The sequence below is a fragment of the Podarcis bocagei genome (assembly GCF_964188305.1).
Source record: "Podarcis bocagei genome assembly, chromosome: 7".
Taxonomy (NCBI): Eukaryota; Metazoa; Chordata; class Lepidosauria; order Squamata; family Lacertidae; genus Podarcis; species Podarcis bocagei.
Window position 1 is genome coordinate 55114111 of NC_138132.1, and position 25314 is coordinate 55139424.

The following is a 25314-nucleotide window of genomic DNA, read 5'->3' on the forward strand; positions in this document are numbered from 1 at the left end:
TCCCCCTGCCTTTGGCGAGGCTGGATCAGACAGTGAACCAGTCATGTCAACTGCACAAGGACGCAACAACAGCTGTAATGGCATGAGCAAACCCAACCTACTCACAGGAGTGTCTGTTGGCTTGCCCAGTCCCGAAGCTCGGGATGACAACAGCACAAATGACTGTGCCCACCTTGCTCTTCAGCAGGGGAGCTCAGGAGGCATGTCAAGTGTTGATACAATGTCTTAGGCCATGAACTTTAGAGCCCTTAAATAGCTGCAGGTGCATATCTCATAACCAGATCCATATTTGGGCACTGCAGTAAAATTTGGAATAGACTATTTGACAGTACAGTGGTACCTCAGGTTACAGACGCTTCAGGTTACAAACTCTGCTAACTCAGAAATAGTACTGCGGGTTAAGAACTTTGCTTCAGGATGAGAACAGAAATTGCACATCGGCGGCACGTCGGCAGCGGGAGGCCCCATTAGCTAAAGTGGTACCTCAGGTTAGGAACAGTTTCAGGTTAAGAACGGACCTCCAGAACAAAGTTCTTAACCCGAGGTACCACTGTAATTGAGCCGAGAGTGCAAGTACTGTATCTTTGAGTGGAAGCCAAGGCAACACAAGAAGCCCACGTTCACCCCCAACCCACCCCCAACTCAACTGTGAAGCACATTGCATGGCCACAGAGAAGTCATGCCTTCAACCTAACCGCCTCTCCAAAATACTCATTGGAACTCGAAATTTCTTAGGAGGAAGAGATGGGCAAATATGTCAGCTACAATTTTTCATTTCTCAAGTTGTGCTTACAGGTCAGCCTACGTAATTCACACTTTCTGAAATAACACTGAACCCGAAAAGCAGCCACCCTTCAAAATTTGTGCTCCCCTGAATCTTGCAATGCAGTTCCCTAGCCAAGTTATGTGTACAGTGATGCATATGGGGTAAAGTGTGCATAAGAATATATTACTGCAAATAGCATACAAAATGCACTATCCTATGTTTTGAGGACCCACCTTATTTGCAGGCTCGTAAGTTCTTTTAAATTGTATTTAATACTGTGTTTCAATGCTGTAACTCAACCTGGGACCTTAGGGTGGGTAATAAAATTATTATTATTATTATTATTATTATTATTATTATTATTATTATTATACAAATTGCATACAAAATTGTATGCACTGGGAGAAATTGACACTGAAATGCTGATGAATTTTCATTATGTATGCTAAAAAAATAAATAAATCCCAAACTGAATTTAAGACTGGAAAAATGAGAGATTGGCAGAAACTGAAATTGGCAAATTCATAGTACCGTACTCACTGACAAATAGATTTAGGAACAGGGTGCTTGAAATCACTCCACATTAAGTAAGATGGTTTTATTTCCTGCGTGATATCCCTCCAAATAGCTGGATAACGCGAGCAACCTCGTAAAGTGTTAGTATTTTTGTATAACACTGCATATCCCTAGTTCCAAAACCTTTGAAAACCAGCCGGGTTAAGATTCTTTCAGCGGAGCAGATATCACCCCACATTACACAATTTGGTGCAAAATCTCGGTCTCTGGGAGGCCAGGCATGTAAAACGAAGCCTGAAAGAAGTTGATCGAGATATATATTCAACTTTGCAAAGGGAGCCCTTATCTCTAGTAGCCAGAAATGTGCTGGGTTTTTCCAAAGTGCAGAGGATCATTACTCCACACCAATGCTGCTTTGCAATTAGCGTTGAAGCTGCAAGATAAGGTGGGGGATATATAAGGAATTAAACACAGATAATGTAAATGCTAACAAAGAAACTTAATCCCCTTTACTCTCTCTCTCTCTCTTTTTTGCTTGTTTACTTCCGATTGAAATATTGACATTTAAAGCAAAAGGGTACTACATCAAGTTGCATTTCAATAAAGGTTTGGTCCTAGTTCTGTTATTGTTGCTTTACAAAAGCCAGAAATGAGCGGGAGTGTGTCTTCACATTCCATGAGCATGCCCACACATTCTCATGCTCCTGTTTCCCCACTAAGGCCTGTCAGGTTAGCAAAGATGTCCAAATAACCGAATCTGTAATCAAAGTGTCCTTTGTCCACATGGAAGTTTGTTGATTCATATTTGGAGGAAGGTCAAATTGACAGACAACACCTAACTGTCTAGATAATGACTTGATCAAACTAATTCTTATAGACAGGCATGTACAATGAATTACTCCCTCTCCTGAATTGGATGGGCTTTGACCTTTCCGCCCCAGGTATTATTGCTGATCATTATCACCAAATGGTTAGTACCAAGATTTCCATCCCATTATTTTAGTGTAGATTTCTATTTTATTTCTATTTTTAATTTTGCATTGGCTGGATTTAAGCAAATGACTTTTATTAACCAATATCCATCCACTGCATAAGTGGGGAAATGAGTTGTTTGCCTTACAGACATTCTTTTTTTTTTTCCTTCCCCTGCCCAGAAATTGGTTTTTTTTAAATTAAAAAAACACACCTTTAAAACACCACATCTCCCATAGAAGCACCTTAAAGTGGATTGCTATGGTTTGAATTCTGCAGAGATTTTCAAGGAAGGTATATGCATTTTGAGGGGGAGGGATTCCTGCCCCCTCCCCTGGGTGGGGGAAAAATAATGGTTGCAGTGCTTGCTTTTTCCAAAGTGCTTCCTAAGAATCTTAGAAATGAAGCTGCATAAAATATGGCTCTATTTTGTATATAGCATATTGCTTCTCCTTTAGATCTATGTCTTTTGCTTATGGAATCAACCCAAGCCAGGGAGATAAACTAATATTTTGTATAAGCTGAGCCAGACAATACACATGATAAAGATGTTTCATCTTCTTATGCATGCAGAAAAATATGAAAAATTGTAGTTTACACATATTTTCTCCCTTCCAGAGTAAAATTGGGCCCCGCAATTGCCCTGGGCCAGTGCGAGTGGTGTTAAGGAAGCCAAATTTACCTAGCAGCCGAGTGAAAAATGATCAAAATATTAGCCTGATCTAGGCCACATTAAGGAGCCATTGCATTTTCTGACAATTTTCGGCAATCTCAATATGAAAACAGAGCAATTGTCAGCTCATATCAGGTTATGATCGGCAATTACAGTTGCATAATTCACCTCATCGTCTCTTTTCAGACCCTTTATTTTCCCTCTCGGTGACGTTCCCGAAGTGCCTGATGAAAATGTCATATATCATCCAGTCTTTTAAAACTCGTAAGGGGGTAATCTGCTATGCCTTGCTGAGCCTACACTCGTCACTAGATCTCCTCTCTCCTATATATATATATATATATATATATATATATATATATATATATATATATATATATATAATTTTTACTGAGAGAGAGAGGTCACGACACTCATAATTTCCTTTTTGATATTGTCCTCAATTGATATGACAAGGGGCTGTAAAAGCTCTATTGTATGCTGCAGTTAAGAGCTGTTCCGGAGGGGCTGATCACGAGCAATAACGCTGCATTACTGGGGGGATTCAGCAGTAGTTGGCCATTTCGAAGATAATTAGATTTGATGTCAACATTTCTTTATCACCTGCATCCTTTTGTGCATCTGCGTGTCAAGTTGTTATTTCCGGATTTATTAGCACCCTCAGAGCTACTATCTATCTGTCAGCTCGCGCGATGTCTGTGTTGACAGTTGTAAAGTTAATTACTACTGCTAATGAGCAGCGGGCTTTTGGTGGACATGGTATTTTGGGCATTTAAAAGGATAATTAGATTCTTGTTTCTCCATCTCCATAGCTGCCTATAGGAAGTAAATCTCTAAAAACTAAAAAAAAGAAGAAGAGAGGGACCATCTCTCTCCCTTCCCACCCCCCACCCCACCCCTACATGCAAATGAGAAAACCAACCAGTCTTAAATAAAAGGCCAACTTCCGGCTTGACTGATTTTGCCGCTATCTTATTGTTTATTCAAACACTCAGATCTGCTTATTTTTCACAAAGCCTCCCTGCAGTTTCTTCGGTTACATCCACCTGAAGAATACAGATTTCCTTCCCTTCCGCATCTCTTGCAATCCAGCAAATCACTGCAGGGCACAGAAACGTTGTTGAAAGCAGTGCTTGATATGCAAGGCACTAATGCAGCCTAAATTTTGCCCCGGGAAAAGCTGGGGTTTGCGATCAGTATGAATTAAACACCATAGACTAAAGGTGCAGCAGCCAGGATGCAGAATTAAACATCCCTATGTGTACACTGGGAGGGTCTGCCAATTTCTCCTTCCGGCTGCATTACACAGTCGCGTCCCCCACAACTATCAAATGTGACTTTGTAGTGGGGGGGGGGGAGCACAAGGGAATGCAGTAGGAACCCCCCCCCCAATAAAGCTCTGGTAGATATGTAACCATATGAATCTCGGCTTTATTTATTTATTTTTAATTTTGCATAATTTAGCTTCCAATCCAGTGCACACTTTCACAGTAAGCCCCACCAGATGCAGCGACACTTTTGAGTAAACATGCCTAGGATTGGGCATTTGGTCTGCTTTTCCAAATTAGGGGCAGGAGAAGCCATGCAGGCCGTCAAGCCATGCTGGGTGCAAATTCTGGTGTGCTCGCCCCCACGTCTCCATCCTAAGGGACTAGAAGCTTGACTTCCATCCAAATCAGTTGGAAGTTCTTTATCAATGTGAAAATAGTCTGCCTTCAGTGAAGCACTGGTTTGTGGGTCTGATTATTGAAGATCATACCAAAGATCCAGCAGGGCATTCCAAATGTGTGGTTGGGCTTTTGAGCCACCCACTCCCCCCAAACCACTCATCCAAAACTCTTTTGGCCGCACCTATTGTGCAGCTGTTCAAAGATGCAAAAAGGCGCTGCACCATTTCCCAAGAAAATTCCCTTGCCCTAAGAGGAAGAAAATGAATGCAGCCTAAAACTTGCAACAGAGAATAACACCGGTCCATTTAAAATTGCTTATTTAAAGGGTCTGAGAAAATAAAAAGGCCGTCACTTAAGCACTGAAAACAGCTCAAGAAAAAGTACCTGGTGGGCCTCTCTGGGGAGAGTATTCCACATCTGGGGTCTCCAGCAGCAAAAAACATACCTGGAATGCTCCTGCTTACAAAAACATGATACCTGTGTCGACAAACTGGCATGTAAGAATTCAGTTGAAGGTGTTACTAGTAATAGCAATCCTATGTGTTACTATTGGTATATAAAATCCTCAACATATTGTGACCATACCCATATATGCACCCACTCAACCACTTCCCTCTGCAAAAAGTGCAGTTTTACAAGTGCCACATGGTGCTCGTTCTGCACCTGCAAAGAATAGATCCTTCAGTGTGGTAGCATCTACTCCCTGGAACTCCCTGCATATTGTTATTTGTCTGACACCTTCACTGTATTGTTTGCGGCACCTGCTAAAAAAAAAGTTGTTGTTTAGGCAGGGTGGTGCTGTGGTCTAAACCACTGAGCCTAGGACTTGCCAATCAGAAGGTCGGCAGTTTGAATCCCCGTGACGGGGTGAGCTCTCATTGCTCAGTCCCTGCTCCTGCCAACCTAGCAGTTCGAAAGTATGTCAAAGTGCAAGTAGATAAATAGGTACCGCTCTGGCGGGAAGGTAAATGGCGTTTCCATGCGCTGCTCTGGTTCGCCAGAAGCGGCTTAGTCATGCTGGCCACATGACCTGCAATCTGTACGCCGGCTCCCTCGGCCAGTAAAGCGAGATGAGTGCCACAACCCCAGAGTCAGCCACAACTGGACCTAATGATCAGGGGTCCCTTTACCCAGGCATACTCCATGCCTTACTCTTTAAAAGAAGATGTACCTGTTCTGAAGAATTAAGTGGCGCAACCTAGACAGATAGCATCCTAGAACATGAGAGAATATTGGGAGAGTGGATAAAATTAAGGGGACCGGCTTATATAAATAGATTCCAAAATATTTTCAAGAATTAAGATGTAATCCAATTAAACTTTACATGTACACACTTTTCCCCACACCCCTAGCAATCAGACACACTTTTCATATAACTAGGAGCCGCCACAGTGCTTATTCTGTTTACTTTCTGTTCATCATTTATTCCCCTCCTATTTTACTAAGCACTTATCTGTCCTGGGCATAAATCATCTGCAAAAAAGGGAAAGAAATGGGGAGGAGGGAGGCTCTAGCTCAGAAAAGATTTCGTCCCTGGCATGAAAATGATGAGAGAATCATTTTCGTCTCTTGTTTGAAACATTGAGATTTATTGAGTTTTGATGGGCTGCAGTGCTAGCATTGCTGTCTGCTAAACAGACTCCCACATACACTTATTCTTATTGCATTTCAGCGATTGGGGGCATCGGGGGGCTCTGGAGTCCCTGGAGAATCTCTCCCCAGCTTAGGTGGGGCGTTGGAACGTCAGTGTTATTAGTTTATATTAGATAAGGAAAGAATGCACACAGAAGCATCTGGTGATTTTCTTTTTTTCTTTACTTTCTGTTTAGCAGCAATGACAGAATGTCATAGTGAAATGACTTCCAGAGTCATCCCCCCACCCCGCCTTTACTCCTGACCTGGGTTCTGCGGCCTTGTCCCTGGAGGGCACTTCCATTGTATCCTTATATTAATTCTGCTAACTTTTGGACTTCATTGCTGACAATAGACCCTTTGGCTTTCTCCGGCTATTACATTAAATTTCCTATCAAACCGTGTCAGCCTCTGAGGTCAGAGATTCCATGAGAAGCTTTAGATATTTTGCCTTTTTGACTTCATGGGCAGGTGTTTTGCTAAATTGCTTCTAGGTTTATTTGATGTGGTTTCTCTCCACCACCCCTTCCCCCATTATTATTATTTTTTTCAGGGCTGGGGAGGAGAAAAGGAACATACCAGACCACTTTGCAAAGGAAAATAACAGAAGTTCACAAAAAGTCCCAACAAATTCAGGGTGATGCTGAAATCCAGAGGTGGGGAAATTTCAGCCCTTCGGATGCTGTTGGACTCCAACTCCCATCAGCCCCAGCCAGCATGGCCAATGGTCAGAGATGATGGGAGTTGTCATCCAGCAATGCCTGAAGGACCACAGCCTCCCCATCCTTGCTGTTCTGCTGCCACCATTACCCAGCGTCCCTACACTCAGCTAGAATATAAATGATACCAGACTTTAGAATAATGCTTTGGGTCATGCTTGGCCCTACCATTAGGCAGATTGGGGCAGCTGCCTCAGACAAACGATTGGTCCAGTCCTCCTGAGCCATTCCTATCCTCTTAACCCAGCGTCCTGGCACTAGCAATTATTGCATAGCTGGCATGTGTTGTCTGGTCGCTTTACCACATCACCGCCTTCCAAGGAATCACAGGCAGTGTGACTGAGAAAGGAAGAGTGATGGGCCACACATTTCAGGAGGTGGAGAACCTTAGGCCCTTGGAAATCTTTCCCAGGCTGCACCTATCATCGGTCTTGCTTCTCACCCTTCTTGAGTGTTTTTTGCCTGACTGGAATGTGCCCTTGAACTGTGATAATGACTCTTTCTTGCCTGAGTGGAGGATAGAGAGGGATGTGTATGTGTGTAGAAACTAGCTTACTGTACAAAGAGAAAGTCTGCATTCCTTGCTCTGCTCAGTTTTGCCTCTTGCCCTGCTGCTGGCATGTGGCCCTCAGAAAGTTACCCAGAAGTGAATGTGGTTCCCCACCCCAGCATTTGAGCAGAAGCTAGAGAGAACAATGAGTAAGCAACAGCAAGATGTTGAAGGACACGGCTTTGTGTCCTTCACAGTCTGCCCTGCATCCTTCAAGCTAGCCTGCTGCACTCAGATGTGGTAGGAGTTGGAGTCCCATCACAAGTGTGGAAGCAGAGAACTGTGAAAGCACCAGCTTTGGTCAGGCACTCAAATGGCTTTGCTCAACGCAGTTGGGGGGCCCATTTTCACCATTCACTTAGCATGATATAGATACACTTTTGAGTGGGCACGTGCCCTGTTCAACATGTGCTGGAGAAGTTATATGTTCCAGGATACACCTACCTCACCTTTCAACCTGTGTTTACTGTATCATCTCAAAACCAATTGAAGTGTACTGAAATGGTAAATATAAGGGGAGTTGAAAGAGCAGTGTGGGCTGGCATGTAAAATTGCACTACTACTACTACTACTCTCTTCCATCACCCCCCTTTAGTGCAGCAATATTTGTATTTTGGGTTTGGGGTTTCTTTAAATTTAAAAACATGTCTCTGTCTGGTTAGTCCTTCGACCTAATGTAGACATGAATGTTAGCTCCCTTCAAAGTTTGATTTGCAAGACAGGAGACCTGAGAATCTATGCCTGCTGCTTCCCCGTGATTCCATGAAACATCTGTTGCACCAGCTCTGGCCATGGGTAATGCTAAACACTTCTATCAGGATTTGCAAATCCGCAGCAAACCATAGCTAGGATGTAAACTATGGATAACCACTTAATCGGCTAAAAGGCAGATAATTGATCAGCTATTTTTGTTTAACATAGGTAAGAAATTCCATCTGTAGCCAATTATTCTCAAGCTTCAGTTCACTAGTGCCCTGACTTTCTTTTCTTCCTTTTTTATGTCAATGGGTTTTGCGTAAAACTTGAGAACTCAGTGCAGTAAAGCCATAAGAATACTCACTTGAATGAGTAGTTCAAATAAGAGGAGGCATTAACAGCTGCATTCCTGTTACTAGCTTCGTTAGTGTCGTGACAGGATAGTTCTGCCTGTTGGTTTTCCCTTTATTAAAAGAAAGAAAGAAAGAAAAAAGACTACACTACATTGATTCATAATAAGATACAGTAAATGGGAATCCCACCAAGGAACGACTAACCTAACTGTGCAGATTCTCTCCCCACCCCCCTCTCTCATTTAGTCCCATTCATTTCAAGAGAGTCCTATTTTAATCTGAATTAGGTATTTGGACTGTGCTTGTAAGCAGCAATTAAGACCCAAGGCGGGAATGCAATAGGAAGATTTGGGGGGGGGGCAGCCAGACTCTGCCTGTGCATTGTCTCTACCTGCTTACATCCATCCAGAGAGGGGAATCATTTGTGACACTCTAGGGACAGTTTTGTCACCCTGACAGTAATGCTGTTATGCACCAAGTTGACACACCGGATGAATCCATAAAGACAGATAAGTAACTGTTAAAGTGGCTAGGGATCAACCTGAGTGCTACCACTCACCTGCAAGTGACAAATAGATAGTCATGAAGGATTGAAAATCCAGCGCAACACAGCAATGTGTCAGTCCAGAGCTAAAATACTGCGTAGATACATGAAGGCTGGAGCGCCAGGGCCCCAGGCGACTGCGGGAAAAAGGTTAACTTTAATGTACACCATTGCACCTTCTTCTTTCCGCAGCTATATATATTTATTTATGATGTGCATCTATAGCTATATAGCTGCATAGCTGTAACTGTGCCCAGACCTAAAATGCACAAGGAAAACGCTGGGGTTTGTTCTCCATGTCAGTGGTCCTTTTGCTCTCAAATGCTCTGCATGAGATTGAATTAGAACTTGAACCAAATTAGTATCATTAAGGTTATTACCATCTAGGGGCAGTTCCCTGTTTTGAATCAGAACAAGGACCCAACATTCTCAAAGAGCAAATGACCAGATGCCCCTAGGAAGCTCCAAATCAAATGCCCCTAGGAAGCCCCAAATGGCAGCAATCGTCCTCCCTGTTATTTGCTTCCAGCTTCTGGTATGCAAAGGGATGGGAAGCACAGTGGCTTAGTGGTAGAGCACCTGCTTTGCATGCAGAAGGTCTCAGGTTCAACCCCTGGCTCCTCCATGTAGGACTGGAAAAGACTCTTGTCTGAAATTGTGGAGAGCCGCTGTCAGTCACAGGTTCCCCATCCCTGGCCTTTAGGGCACAAACATGTACTGCAGTTGCACCAAATTCTAGTGCTGTGCTGAAAATTCCTCCTTTGTTTCCCCACCACCGCTAGCCATACACTGCGAGTTAAGGGAAAACAAAATTGTGCCTAAAAATGCACTTACCGGTCTTTTGTGGGAGTTTTGTGTGTGCCCTTTCTTTCCTTCTACAAACCATTTCACCAGGAGTCTGAAATCTGCACGTGTCAATCAAAGCCCACGGGAAGTCATCACGGGACAACTTTTTTTCAGATCAGGAAGCTCAGGCAGCTGCAGGAACTGTATAGTGCTGCAAAAAATGGGAAGGAAAACTCACACACTTTCCCTTGGCCCCCCTGCAATGATATGGTAAGCTTAAAAACCTGCTGAGATTCAGAAGAGATTCTCAAGTGCCCTGGGATCGAGGCAGAAAAATGGGAACCTCTGGTGTACAAATTTCAGCACAGCACTAAGTTAATGAGATCAAGTGGGGAAACAACTTTCTCCCCACCAGTCATAATTTTCTAAACCTCCAACCTGCTTCATCTTAGCCATATCTACCCCAACGGTCTTAATTGCATTTTTTATTATTTTGAGACATTTTATTTAGACCAATAGAGGTCCCCATCTGCAAATCTAATGAAAGGAAAGGAGACTGAAAAGGAAGGAGAAATGAATGAGCATTACAACTGCAGGTCCCAGTACCTAACTGATGAACTCAGAAATGCGTTCGTGTTTTCCCCTTCATTTATTTCAAACATGTTGATGAAGGATTATGAGGGATTTTGCAAATTGGAAAGACAATTTTCTTATTCTGTTTCAAATACTTTTAAAAGAGGGAGAGTGTGTGTGTGTGATTCTATGCATCAGGCATATTAGGAGCAATCAGGTGGATGAGGCATGTTCACAGTCTAGCCGTAGTTAAGGCTTCAATCCTGTTCACACTTACCTGAGAGTAAGCCCCATTGGTTGCTGCATACAAATGCCATCCAAAAAGGTAATGTTGTGTCAAGCAGCAAGATGGTGGTAGAACAGTATACTATATTTAAATAGTATCTTTGAAGAGTTAGCACAGAGTTCACCAACCATTGTCACCCCATGGGCACATTTGGATTTTTTTAGGGAGTGTCATGGGCAACACCCCCCTCTGTTCACTTCTCTCCCCCAGATCTCCAGATGAGCACCCACAAAGACAGACAGACATAAAAGGAAGACATATGTGTGTGCACCAACAAATTTTACTTTTTAAAGCGATCTGGGTAAAACTCAGATCCAGCAGAATTAATCTGAGCCTTGAGAAGCAGGACTGGAAGAGGAAGTGGGGGGAAAGGGTCTCTCTTTCCCCTTCCTCCTTCAGCTCTATGTACTTTTTCTAGGGAGAAAAGGGCAGCAACTTTCACCACCTTTTGCCCAAGGGACCAGGGAGGCTCAGAGGTTTCATGGGCACCAGGGGGATTCCTCAAGGGTGTCACTGCGCCCGTGGGCATCATGTTGGTGGTCCCTGTGTTAGAAACTATCAAGATGAAGGCAGTTATCAAAGAAAAGGATGATTGGACAACTCCATATGATTGGAAAATGCAATCATATACAATCGTACCTTGGTTTTCGGACAGCTTAGTTCCCAAATGTTTTTACTCCTGAAAGTTGCAAACCTGGAAGTGTCTGTTCCAGATTGCGGCCTATTTTTGGGAGCTGAATGTCTGACAGGACTTCTGCAGTTTCTGAAGCTCCTACAGCCAATCAGAAGCCACACTTTGGTTTCCAAACGTTTTGGAAGCCGAACGGACTTCTGGAATGGATTCCGTTCAACTTCCAAGGTACAACTGTACATCATTGAGTTTAGTCAGGAGCTAACCATTGAGGCTTTGCTTTGCTGTAGTGGCGGCCCAACCACCTTGATGCTATGAATTGTTATTTGTTCTTCACAATTCACAGGAAAGCCCACATGTACTTCAATACGCTCCATCAAGTAAATGCTTGCATAGTTACAGGTTGCAAACAGCTGCTGTGAGTCCTAGAAAGATGAGAGATAGTGTGTCATAGTGGTTAGAGTGCTGGACTAGGACCTGGGAGACCATGGTGCAAATCCCTACTCAGCCACAAAGCTCACTGGGTGACCTTGGGCCAGTCATTGTATTTTTGGCTAACCTACCTCACAGAGGAGGACTGTGGGACTGTGGGAGGACAGAATGGGCGGATGGAGACAGGGCACCTATTTTACCTTCTTTGACGGAAAGGTTGTATATAAAATGTATTTAAAATGTCATGATAAATGAATCAGGAAGTTCCGTGATTCCCCCATGGCAGTTATGCACCCAGACATGGTGGAACATGAGCCTTGCAAAATTCCTTATCATTCCGACATTAGGAAATTGGAAATTTCCATGGTACTGAATAAAAAGTGGAAGGTACTAGATGAATTCTGAATACAGTGGTACCTCACAAGACGAACGCCTCGCAAGACGGAAAACCCGCTAGACGAAAGGGTTTTCCATTTTGGAGGCGCTTCGCAAGACGAATTTCCCTATGGGCTTGCTTCGCAAGACGACAGCCCATAGGGAAATATCCGGGACAGCGGGGAAGCGCAGCGCGTCTTCCCCACTGTCCTCGGACCTCCTCCGAAGCCGGGCGGTGGGGCGGGAACGCCTCCTCCCGCCGCCGCCGGGCTTCGGAACGATGCTCCGAAGCCGGGCGGCGGGGCGGGAACACCTGCCCCCGCCGCCCGGCTTCGGAGCATCGTTCCGAAGCCGGGCGGCGGGGAGGGAACACTGGTCTGAAGGCGGTTTCCCTAGGAACGCATTAATTGATTTTCAATGCATTCCTATGGGAAACCGTGCATCGCAAGACGAAAAACTCGCAAGACGAAGAGACTTGCGGAACGAATTAATTTCGTCTTGCGAGGCACCACTGTACCTCGGGTTACAGAGGTTAAGAGCTTAATTCATTCTGGAGATCCGTTCTTAACCTGAAACTGTTCTTAACCTGAGGTACCACTTTAGCTAATGGGGCCTCCTGCTGCTGCCACGCTGCCGGAGCACGATTTCTGTTCTCATCCTGAAGCAAAGTTCTTAACCCGAGGAACTATTTCTGGGTTAGCGGAGTCTGTAACCTGAAGCGTCCGTAACCCGAGGTACCACTGTATCTCCCCCTGCCTCCGCAAAACAATGCACTTTTCTCATTCCCTATGAACTCCATATTTTCCTTATGAGAGCTGTGTTTTCTCTTAATTTCAAACTGGCATTATTTTAGCACAGTTCATTCAGCTTCAGAGGCAGAAGAGGCCATTTTGGACTTTGCAGGCTGATCTTTGCTGTAGAACTTTTGAGTTATTCTGGTCTTTGAATTTGGGGAGCAGGAGGTATTGGACACAGAATTCGGTTCCCCATTACCACACACATAAGGTGGGGAATTCAATTCAATGTGCATTTAAAGGTGGGTCTGCCTAATTTGCATTGCCCATAAACAAACTGAAACATATTTATCTTTTGAAATTCACAGCATTGTTTCCTGAATTTTGCAATGCTGTACTCCAGTCAAATAGGGTGTACAAAAATGCCTCTGCTGGGGTAAGGGGTGCATAAAAATGCATATATTGGTGCAAATAACATACAAAAATACAGTACCAATGGGGAAATTGCTTTGTAAAGAAATGTGTATATTAGTCTAAACTGCAAAAAAAGTATATATTTGGAGAAATTCATACTAAAATGCTGATGAATTTTAATGAGGAATTTATAGAAATATATATTGCAAACCGATCTAGAAGAATGTGGAAAACTGAATTTAAGATTGGAAAAATGAGAAATTGACAGGAACTGAAATTGACATGTTCACACATCCCTACTTAAGCAGGAGTACTTTCTGGGGCTCTCCCTTGTGCGCAGGCAAAAGAACGTAAGGAAGTTGCCAGGTACTCACAAAGGTCAAACCTCCAATTACTGGCGCCGTGGAACAGAAATGGCACACAAAGGTCAAACTCGTATTTCTCTCCCCTCCCCTCTCCCTTCGTTAATTATTCCAGCCATATATGCCCCTTCTCCCCAGATCGGAAAACGTATGGTAAGGATCCTCTCCATATGTAGAAATGTTTGTGTTCAGCCTGGGAGCTACACTACTTTTTAGTGGAGTTTTGCAAACTTCCACTCTGCGTTTTCTCGCTAATTCATTTCAAGCACACTGCATTTTATTGGCTTATCTCCTAATTCTTTTGATTAAAACACAAGCAAAAACCAACCAACTTGAACAGGTTGAATGCCACATCTGTGCCGAAGATAGCGGCGCACTTATTTATGGCTCAAAGAAATGGAGCCCAAATTAAGCTAGCGATTGCCGTAGAGTGGATAAGCGCCCATTATGAATTATCCTTAATTATAGCGATTTCCTAAACTAATAAACCTGCTAAATCTTTATTGCAAAGGTTAGTTTACGCAGCGCATATAAAATCCGCATGTGCTACGCATCAGCCACCAGCTGTCTGACGGTGTGTTGCTATTGCTCTGAGTGTTCCCATAAATTTTATGTTGGTTATATTAAGACTCAGTCCATATCACTACCCACAGATGCCACTAGACATAAAAATTGCTCTCCAGCGAGCCTGAATATCCCTGGAAGCTACTTGTGGCTAATGTTCCATGTAGTATTTGTACGTGAAAGCAGCAGATTGAGGAGTTATTTACAGATGAATATTTCAATCCAAGTTAGCACATAGTGGCCTACTTAGCCTGATTTTTTTTCCTGGTTTATTTGTATGCTAAATAATTCACCAAAGCTCCTTGTTTACTTTCAATAGTACTTTCGGCGAAATGCAAACAAGCAGCCAACTTCAGGTGTTCAAAAGGCTAAGCTGCTCCTTCTCCTACTCCCCCCCCCTTTAAATGCAGGTCGGAGCTGCCAACATCGATGGAGCGTCCCTTGCATTTTGATGATTATTTGTTCACGTTCAACAGCCCTTTTTAGCAGGCCAGGTACATGTTACGATGCTTAGCCCATTTATCCTCACAATAACCCTCTCAGTTAAGTGAGGGGAGTAAATTCACAAACCCTTGGCTGGAGCACGTTAATTCATTCATCATGTGGGGAACCAGTGCGCCCCCCAGATGTTGCTGAACAGCAACTCTTGGGCCATTGGCCGTGCTTGCTGGGGCTGATGTTGCCGTTCAGCAACGTCTGTGGGGAAAAAGGTTACCCACCCCTGATGTATACCAATAAGATCTGTATGTAGACAAAGCAGCCCACACCCACACACAACAGGGGCAGATCAACCCAAGGAGTGGGGGACTCCAAAGCAGATTGGTGAATGCTGAGCATGCTCAGTGGGCACAGAATGCTGTTGGGAAGGAATGGCAGAAAATGAGGAGGGAGGATGGAATGCCATATTCTGGTAATGAACATGGCTGGCTGGAATCCTGAAGAAGATCACTGCAGTGTCGGTCCCACTTCTTTACAGGCCCAGTTTCGTTCTTAGAAATACATATATCCCCTTTCATATATTATTACAGTGGTACCTTGGGTTAAGTACTTAATTCGTTCTGGAGGTCCGTTCTTAACCTGAAACTGTTCTTAACCTGAAGCACCACTTTTGCTAATGGGACCTCCCAATGCCGCCGCTGTGCCGCCGGAGCACAATTTCTGTTCTCATCCTGAAGCAAAGTTTTTAACCCAAGGTACTATTTCTGGGTTAGTGGAGTCTGTAACCTGAAGCGTATGTAACCTGAAGTGTATGTAACCCGAGGTCCCACTGTACTGGGTTGTATCCAACTAAGGGCTACTAAGAGCAGACCCACTGCAACTAATGAACCAAAGTTAGCCATGTCCATTAACTTCAGTGGGTCTACTCTGAGTAGGACCGGCGCTGGATACAATCCATTGTGCTGTTGCACTCAGACCCTGCTCATTGGCTTCCAATAGGCATCTAGTTGGCCTTATGAGAACAGGATACCAGACTAGATAAGCCACTGGCCTGATCCAGCAGGCTTTTCTTAAATTAACATCTTGGAAGAGACATTCTGCCTCTATGTAAGAGAAAGAGTGGATCTCTCTTCAGAGATGCCACTTACTGCTCGTGGGGTTTTGTTGGAAGTACTTTTATAAAAATTTGCTTTCCCATTAATCTGGGGTGGGGGAATGAATCAATCTAACCAATTTACATCACCATCTTATGCATAATTGCTCAGAGTTTATTCCCACAGTTTTCAGTGGAACTAACTCCCAGTTAAATGGATGAATGTAGGATTGCAAATAGATACAGGATAAGCTAAAATCCTATTCATATTTTCCCAGGAGTAAACCCTAACGAATGCTTCCCTCGGAATAAGCATGCATTGAGTCACAGTTGTTCACCTAGTAAACAACAATTCAATTAAAAATGCAAATAAAAGAGTGCCATTTCCACCAGCTTTCGGTATCTTCCTGCTTTTATACATATTTGTGTATTGCAGCACTGGGAACACATTTTATTCCCCTAGCTCAGGGCTGGGGAGCTTGTGACTTTCCAGGTGTTGTTGGACTCTAACTCCCATTAGCTCTGGACAGCTGTCAGGGTAATAGGACTTGTAGTCCAATCCCATCTGCAGGGCCATAGGTTCCCTATCATTCCTTTCTATTCATTTAATCTAACCCCTTTTATACCCAATTCACCAGCAGAGCTTGCATCCTTCAGGTGAGGGCCTTCTGCAGATACCACCTTATTAGGAGGTTCGTTCTACACAGTGTAGGAATTGGGTCTATAGTGTTGTGGCACCTTTGGAATTCACTCTTCTTGAATCTTACACAGGCATCATCTCTGTTGTCTTTTAGGCCTCACCTGTAGACCTTCCTCTGTCAACAAACCTTTTCACTTGAGATCTTTCCCAGTCTGCATCTTAATTGGAATTTTTAAAATATGTTTTATTATTCTATCACTTGCTGTTTGCCTTCTTGGGAAGAAGGTACAACAGCAGCAGCAGCAGCAGCAGCAACAACAACAACAACGGGTGGGTGTTAGATTTAAAAGACTGGAGTGAACTCCTTCCAGTTCAAAGCCCAGGCCTGCCTAGCTTGTAGAGAGTTTGTCTGCTGAGCTAACTTTTTGTTTTACGACATTGATTTTCATCATTATTATTGCTCACCCTAAGAATTGCTCTATTGATATGTACTCAAATTCTTATTGTACAAAAATTGTAGACAACTCAGTTACAGCTATCGATGTATGTCTCTGGCTTGCTTTCTCCGCCGTCAGCCTATTTCAACCAAATATTATTCAGATGCTGCTCATGTTTCTTGCTATTGATTTTGGATTGTGTTCATTACATACTTCCTCGGCTCATGTACTGAATCCGCCCAGAGCACTGGTTTTCAGCTGGCGGGTCAGGACCTACTAGGGTGCTGCATCCTAGTCTCAGAGGCCAGTTGTAGAAAGGGCACCAGTTCCTCGTGAGCATCTGGGTCAGAGGATACTGTCTCGGGGGGTCCCAGTTCAATGGTATCTGACTCAGGTTCACTGGATGGACCTTGGTCTGTGTTTAGCACCTCCACAGCTTGCACAGTTCTCCCAATGCAGTTGGTTCACCTGTCTTTCGGGGGCCTGGCTTCTTCTCATGGTCAGGTTCATGATAGCAGGTCATTATTTTTTTTATGTGGTGAAGGGCTGTGGCTCAGTAGGAGAGCATCTGCTTTGCATGCAGTATGCTCCAGGTTTGATTCCCCAGTATTAATTGCTGGGAATGCCCCCCATCCAAAGAGCTGCTGCCAGTCTGAGTAGACAACAGTGAACTCGATAGACCAGGGATCTGGTCTTCCTGTGAACCCTTTCACACTTTCAGTACCATGGTGAGAAATTTAGGAGTGCAGGGTCCCTTTATGATAGTCGCAGCTGCACCCTTTCTAAGATTATACAATAATCTTGTAATTCTGCAGTAACAATAATTAGGGGTGCAGTGCAATGATCAGTACAGATCTCCACATGTTGCCTTTCAGCTGGATCTACTGTTTTCTATATGGGCACATATATGGGTAGATGATTTGGAGTGCTCCAATAGCTTCTTCTGGACTGACTTCAGTTGTGTTTTCCATGAAGTTCCATTGTACGTGGCAGAACCATTGCCCACCATTCTCTTGACACTGAAGCACCTTGTGTTTTCGGTGTTCCCAAATACTCAATCAATCAATTTCTTTATTCGACCGATAGTCAGAATTAAAACATTACACAATAATTATAAACTATAACATCATAGGAGATACATAGGTAAGGTAGGGCCACAGAAATAGACCTCTCACAGATAACCCACATCAAAGCATTCAGTTATACGTTTCCGACGCTTGAGTGCCAGGAAAAGAAATTTAGCCACTGACAAGGTTGTTTTCCCAGAAGACTTATTTAGCAGATATGCTGTCTGGATTCCTCTTTGTCGGGAACTGAGCTGGGGTAAGTATGGAGTTATAAGATACTGTCTTAAATCGTTGTAGAAGGGACAGCTCAATAAAATGTGCTCTGTGGATTCTACCTCACCCACTGTCTGCTTTGGAGCAGACAGTGGCTGAAAAGTCCCCCTTTTAATGCTGATTGGTCAGCTCCAGGACATTGCAGAAATAATGATAAGTTTTCATCCCCCCTGCAACCCCAGACTGCTAACACCAGCACCCTTTAAATATAAGCTTTTTTGAACTGAAGGATGAAGCATGGCTCTGATTTATAATTTAAAGGGAGGGGGTCTTCAGATATCAAAAGTTTGGGGAAGACTTATTTAATTGGACAGACATCTGGCAATTGGCTTGCTTGGAAGTAGCTTCCCCAATCAAGCCGGCGAGCATCCTACTCCAACTAATTCACCAGGCCGTCAGTGCTTTGAACTGTCTCAGGCATGCCTAACAGTTACATGCTAGCAACTAGAGTAAACACTCTGGACAGTAGAGAAGAGGGGAGCGAGCGGGAGAGTCACTGGGAATAAAGAGAGATTACAAGACAACCCATCTGCTAGAGCTTTGAATGGAATACCTGTCACCCCTTGTTATAAGGCAGAAGAACCCCAGCTTTATGACAATCATGTGGGCCGGCTTACAATAAAAGCAGAAGAGAAGCAAACTTAAACCTTTTCCTCCTGGCTGACATTGTGTCAAAAACATCATTTTTCAAGGAATCTCGCAGACAGAAGAGTGAGCCTGAGCGGAGAGCAAATGCTAACAAGAAATAAAAAGGAGGAAGAGAGCTCGGAAGCATCCACAAGTTTGGGGGGAGCTAAGTGGACTTCCCTACTGAATAGCCAAGGGAAAAAGAGAGAACGCAACTGTCAGGTATATTTCCAAGGCAGTGTCAAGAAACCAAGTTGGTGTGTCTAGCAGGGGAGATGTGGAAAAGCATATAATAATTGGGATCATCTTGATTCCCTGCAGTTGTTAAATCTTCTGTGTACTACAGAGGTGGCCCAGTCTTTTGGGAAGGTCATGTGCAGTGAATTGTGTTGCAATTCTAAGTGTCCCTCCCTTCCAGGCTGTATTATTATTATTATTATTATTATTATTATTATTATTATTATTGTTATTATTATTATTATTATTAATTTTATTTCTATACCACCCTATACCCAAAGGTCTCATATGCACCCCTCTGTACATCTCAGCTACGCTGCTGAGCTGCAAAGTACAATAGCAAATAGTTGCACTAACTTCAGTAATTACAAATTTTTAATACTAGTCAGGGTAGACAAACTTTTTCCATTCATAATGCATCCTCATAATACTCATCCTCTGCATGTAATGCTCATAATCCTAGCCAGTGTGACTCTTTTCCTCCTGGCTTAAACATGGCAACAATTCCAGGCACCAGAGACCCTAGGAAATGTTATTTTCCCAGGGTCCCAGAGTCCTTACTATGCCCTGGAAACTAAATGTCCCAGGGCTCCTTGATAAGTAGGACACCACAGGGAACATAACAGGGTGTGAATTTCAGAATTCCACCCCTCCCCCTCCCCATTTTAGATGGGCAATAGTTTAATTTGCTGAGCCCAAATTGTAGCTGAGCTGGGGAGGGAGTTGGATTTCCCATAACTTCTTAATTTTGTTTTTGTTTGTGTGTGTGTGCTGTTTGAGGGGATAAAATATTTATTTGGTGCTTTTAACAGTGCTTTAAGTCATTTGGAGATTTCCAGGTTACAAGTGACAACAAGTGACAAATAGATCGAATTAATAATAACAACATGATAATGGTGAAAACAACTTGTAATAAATGATTAGACATAGACTGAGCACTATTACTCTTGACCAGGTATGCCTCAAACTCCTACTGGCATGAGTTGGATACCAGTGACCAAGGAGTGTACACCCAATGGTATTTTTAAAGCAGATCTCTGTATTACAAACTATTTTGGACTGCGAAAGAAAGAAAGAAAGAAAGAAAGAAACCAAAATCGTCCCAGGGCACCCTGAACATGTTGTTTGGTCCTTTTAAGACTGTCCAGCCCCTTGTTCTAATTATGAGGTTAACATCTAGCTTTTTCCAACCTCTCGTGGAAAATGTACAAATAGGGTGTATTCATGTAATGGACTGTTTTGGACATTGATTTTTGAAGGTTCGTTAGATAAATGCTGACATTACAGATTGATGTCTCTTTAAAACAGTGTCTGGCACACAACCATGGAAGAATCAAAACTATTGACAACGTTTGCTTGGAGGGCCTGCTGGAGGCTTCCTTTGCATTAATAGGATCCATCAATTTAGGTGTTCCTTAATTATTCTAAATCTGCATCTTCAGAGCCGAAAAGGGTCTGTTCAGCCAATTTGATCCTGTACCCAGGTAATTGAGCAGTCTGTCCAAGAAAACAAATAACACAAGATGTGGGTTCACCACCATACCACAAGGTCTTCTTTTAAAGGCAACACATTTTGGAATATCTTTGTAGAGCCATTTACCCAACCGGAGCAGAGAAGACATTGATTAGTTGGGTAGCTCCGGCCGCCCCCAAAGCAATTGCGTGGTTCAGCAAAATGCATGCATGCAAAATAAAGTTGAGTGTGTGTGTGTGTGTGCATGTGCGTTTACCCCCCCCCCTGGTACCATCAATAGATTGAAGACGTCGTTTGTATCTGCAAGTGTTTCTTTAATTAAGACCTTTTAAAAATCTTTGCTATTGATTCATTCCATTATCTTATTGATTAACTGCACTGGATTGTGTACTTGGTCTTTAGTGGGAAGAAACAGACTCAGCCTCCTGTCATTACCAACAGATGTGAACTGTAAGCCAGTGTCTGTGCCTGCCAAACAGTCTTGAGTTTTAATGAAGTACTACATTACAGGAGAGGAGCCAGTTGTCTACCGCTTATGGGGTGACCAAGCATAAAGGTTCCCTTCCAGATACTCATAATCCAGCTGCATACCAGGGCACGGCAAGATATTTTGCTTTGCATCTGTATGTTAAAATGAAGCCCTTCTTTCTCTCTCAAGTAGCGTATTATCATAGGTGACCCACAGATGTCGTTTCTTTGCTGTCGTTCAAATTTCCATATTGAAGAGTTGGTTGACATTAATAAGAATTTGAGGGGCAGTATTCAACTGCTGTGACTCAGCAGTGCAATGGTTTCTGCTTGTGCAATGGGAATCCTCCCTTCTTCTCCCACCCCCACGACCAAAACTGCTCCAGAGGAGTTTCTTAACCTAGAACACATTTAGGGGGCATATGGGGGTGGGGTAGAGAGGGGGAGAACATCCCACAGCATGAGGAAAAATCAGCTTGGTTGCCCTTTTCTGAAGCTTTTGTAGCTCTACAATTTTATTTTTATTTTTGGTGGGAAGCTATCAGAACTGTACACAGTGTTCCAAGGGCAGCCACACCACAGACTTGTATAATGGTTGTGTAATAGTGGTCATTTTATTTTCAATCCCTTTCCTAATGATCCCTAGTATAGAATTTGCCTTTTGCACAGCTGTGGCATGCTGGGTTGACATGTTCACTTGAGTGTTTGTGATAATTATATATACTTACGTATTTATCTATTGTAAACCATACTGAAATTTTTCAGATAGTAAACAGTCTATACATAGAAGCAATTAATGAATAATAAATAATTAACACAAGTTGTGGGATGTGGACTCTGGCCACTCTGCATGTTTACTTAGAAATGAGCCCCATTGGTTGTATCTTCCCAGAAAATGCAATTAAGATTGCATCCCTTGCTGTTTGGGAATTTTTGGATCTTTGTATATAGCTTTGCTTTTAACTTGTTTTTCTCCCCACCCCCCACCCCATTTATCTTAACGTTGAACTCTTGGTTTTAATTTTCTGCACACCAGATGGGATTCATGATTGTTTATAATTGTTGAGAAGATTTGTATATGTTAAGGGGAATGCAAGTTGAGCGGTCAGTGTGCATAACAACCAGACATTGTGCACCAGGCCTTATGGAGAATGTGCATATAATAGTTCCATGAAGGGGGAATTGTGCACATTTCCCAGTCAATATACATAATATCCAACAGTCATATTGCATGATGAAAGATAACCTTCAGCTGTTGTTTTTGAGTGCTTTTGAGCACACGTTGGGCTTTGATCGGCAGCTTGATATGTGTGTTACTCTGATAAGGCCGACGCTGCTCACATAGGGCAATAGCCTCTGACCCACACTCTCCGGTGTGCATACAGGAGGGAGATAAAGGGCTGGTTTTCTCCTGGCACTCTTGAAAGTTGCCTTTGGTCTCAATAACGGCATGCCTTGCCTTGCCTTCCCATCCCTCCAAATAAACGGAACCAGTTTCAGAATTACAGATTTAAGTAGGAAATTGGGTAGTGTTGGTCAGGGGGGAGAATCACACGAGGCGCCTGTCAGTTTCATGCACCAAAAGGTCAGGCGTGGACTTGGCACATTAGAGCAGCTCTGGCCTGGATTGGATGATGCTTCTCATGCATGGGGAGGACCCTGGTTCAGTGGCAGAGCACCTGCTTTCCGTGCAGAAGGTCCTGGGTTCGGTGTCATTTCCAAATAGGCTGGGAGAGACTCCCTGTCTGAAACTAGAGGAGAAGTTTCCCCCCAGCTCGAGGGCCACATTCCCTTGTGGGCAACCTGATGGGGGCCACGTGGCAGTGGTGGGCAGGGCCAGAGGCAAAGGTGGGCAGAACAATGGCTGCCATTACACACACCCTCAAGCCCTTCTGTATCCCCCACTCCAGGCAAGCTTGAGTCACAATCGCAGTTCAAGGCCATGTTCCAGCCAGGCAGAAACAGCCAATCAGGGTGTGAAGCAAGATGGGAGAAGGGTATGGCCTGGGGAGGGAAGATGTAGCTGAGGAGCTTCCAGAGGGCCAGGTAGAAAAATCCAGGGCCACATTCTGCCCCCCCCCCCTGTAATGAAGTTTGCACAACAGGCTTGAAGGATGACAGGCCTGCTTTATTTGTTTATTCATATTTCTAACTTACATTCTGTAGATGACATTCTGTAGGTGACTTAGAATTTAAAATAATAATAATTGCAAACATTATTCAGTGCTTCTGGGAGACCTAGTTGCATTCTGCTTTCCCTGCTAATTACCGTTAAGCAAGGCTCAATTGTCCCAATGAACATTAATATGTCACATTGTCCTTCTTTCCCAGAGCTAACAAGAACTTTTTAAAAATGGTTATAATTTTTAAAGAAAACACACAGAGACACAAAGATGTATTGGAAAATAAATTCTGACACTGCCAATCTTGGACAAGTTATCGTTCCCCAGATGTTACCAGCATTTTATTACAATTATTAAAAAAAAGACAATCACCCACCCAGCCCAGTTTTTATATTGTTTTGATTATTGAGATTTGCCCGCAGATCAACTGAGCAATTAAAAAAATCTCTAAATAACATTGCCTGAATTGTCAGACAAAGGATGAGTTTCCCAGTGGGGCAAGGTTTATTTTTAAAGTGGATCCTTCTATCTTGAAATGTCTCCTACCAGCAAATGATTTCACTAATTGGAATAAACAGAAATATTTTTGCCAGCTTAACAATCCATGACAGGAGCTGAAACATTTTTTCCCTATTAGGCAAGGTGAAATAATTTCTAAATAGCCACTTTAATCTGTCATGGAAAATCAGCCCAAGAACCTGATGACAATGAAAGATTATGGTTCAAACTGCAAGGTCAGTAAATTGATTCACGTGTTGCAGTCCTTCCTGAACTATACTACTTCAGATTGCATTGAGGGGAGGGGTGTTGCATTTTTTAATGCTGTTCTTTGGGAAAATAATAATAATAAACATCCCTGCATGTAGAAAGTTAGCAGATCGATATGAAAGTGTCTAACCTTTCTGTCCCCCAAATAAATTTTCTACATGTAAGGAGATTCATACCTGCACTCTAAAGTACAATGATACAGTCCAGGAAGGACAGAAGTTTGTTCCCCCAAAATATGTGATTCTGACCCTGAGGTTGTCAAAAGTCCATATGATGTGCATTGCCCCATCACACACAATGTCTCCATGCCAACCGTGCATGAAGAATTTCTCTAGAATATCTGAAGTAAGGAACAGGAATTATTACCAAGTATTTATAACTGGACCTATGTGAAGCAGTAGATAGTGTGTCAGCTCTTGCATGTGGAAAGCCAACATTAAAATCCTTGTTCCACTATGACTCTCTCTAGATGACCCTAGAAGTCTGCTGTCCTTTTAAATCTAGTTTACAATATTGTGGTGAGAATAAATGGGATAGTTTTCGTAAAGGAAGTTGTGCAAGACGAAATTAATTCGTTCCGCAAGTCTCTTCGTCTTGCGGTTTTTTCGTCTTGCGATGCACGGTTTCCCATAGGAATGCATTGAAAATCAATTAATGCGTTCCTAGGGAAACCGCCTTCAGACCAGGTCCGGGGACAGTCTGTCCCCGGACCTCTTCTGAAGGCTGGGGGGGGGGGGACAAGGGCTTTTCTTCCCACCCCCAGCATTTTAAAAAACCCTGGGACAGCGGAGGACTTCTCCGCTGTCCGGGCGATCTTAAAATGCTGGCGGGCGGCATTTTAAAATCGCCCCGGGACAGCGGAGGACTTCTCCGCTGTCCGGGGCGATTTAAAAGCCCCTGGGAAGGCAGGCAGGGGGGACAAAGACTTTCGCCCCCCGCCCGCCTTCAGAAGGTGTTCCCCCCCCGCCCGGGTTCGCAGCAGCGCTACGAAGCCCGGCGGCTGGGGCAGGTGTTCCCCCCCCGCCCGGCTCCGCAGCAGCGCTACGAAGCCCGGCGGCTGGGGCAGGTGTCCCCCCCCCCCCGCCCGGCTTCGCAGCAGCGCTACGAAGCCAGGCGGCTGGGGCAGGTGTCCCTCCCCCCGCCCGGCTTCGCAGCAGCGCTACGAAGCCCGGCGGTTGGGGCAGGTGTTCCCCCCCCGCCCGGCTTCGCAGCAGCGCTACGAAGCCAGGCGGCTGGGGCAGGTGTTCCCGCCCCCCCACCCCGCTTCGGAGCACCGGGAGAAGCGATCTCCCCACAGCCGCTTGCTTCAAAAGAGGTCCGGGGGCAGCGGGAAGCGCTTCCCGCTGCCCCGGACCTCTTTTGAAGCAAGGGGCGGTGGGGAGAAGCGATCTCCCCGCCGCCCCTTGCTTCAAAAGAGAAGA

At 43.9% G+C, this 25314-nt stretch overlaps 1 protein-coding gene across 8 annotated transcripts in view; it reads left to right on the forward strand.

Annotated features, from left to right (window-relative positions):
- Positions 1-25314, forward strand: part of FTO (FTO alpha-ketoglutarate dependent dioxygenase) — a 274213-nt gene that overhangs the window by 208868 nt on the left and 40031 nt on the right. The window contains exon 9 of one of the 8 annotated variants that reach the window (XM_081201199.1): positions 16574-16601. The exons of the other annotated variants lie outside the window; for them this stretch is intronic. Coding sequence (XP_081057325.1) covers positions 16574-16586 — 13 coding nt within the window. The 3' untranslated portion in view covers positions 16587-16601. Of the gene's footprint in view, positions 1-16573; positions 16602-25314 lie in introns of those variants that run through there. 8 annotated transcript variants of the gene reach the window in all.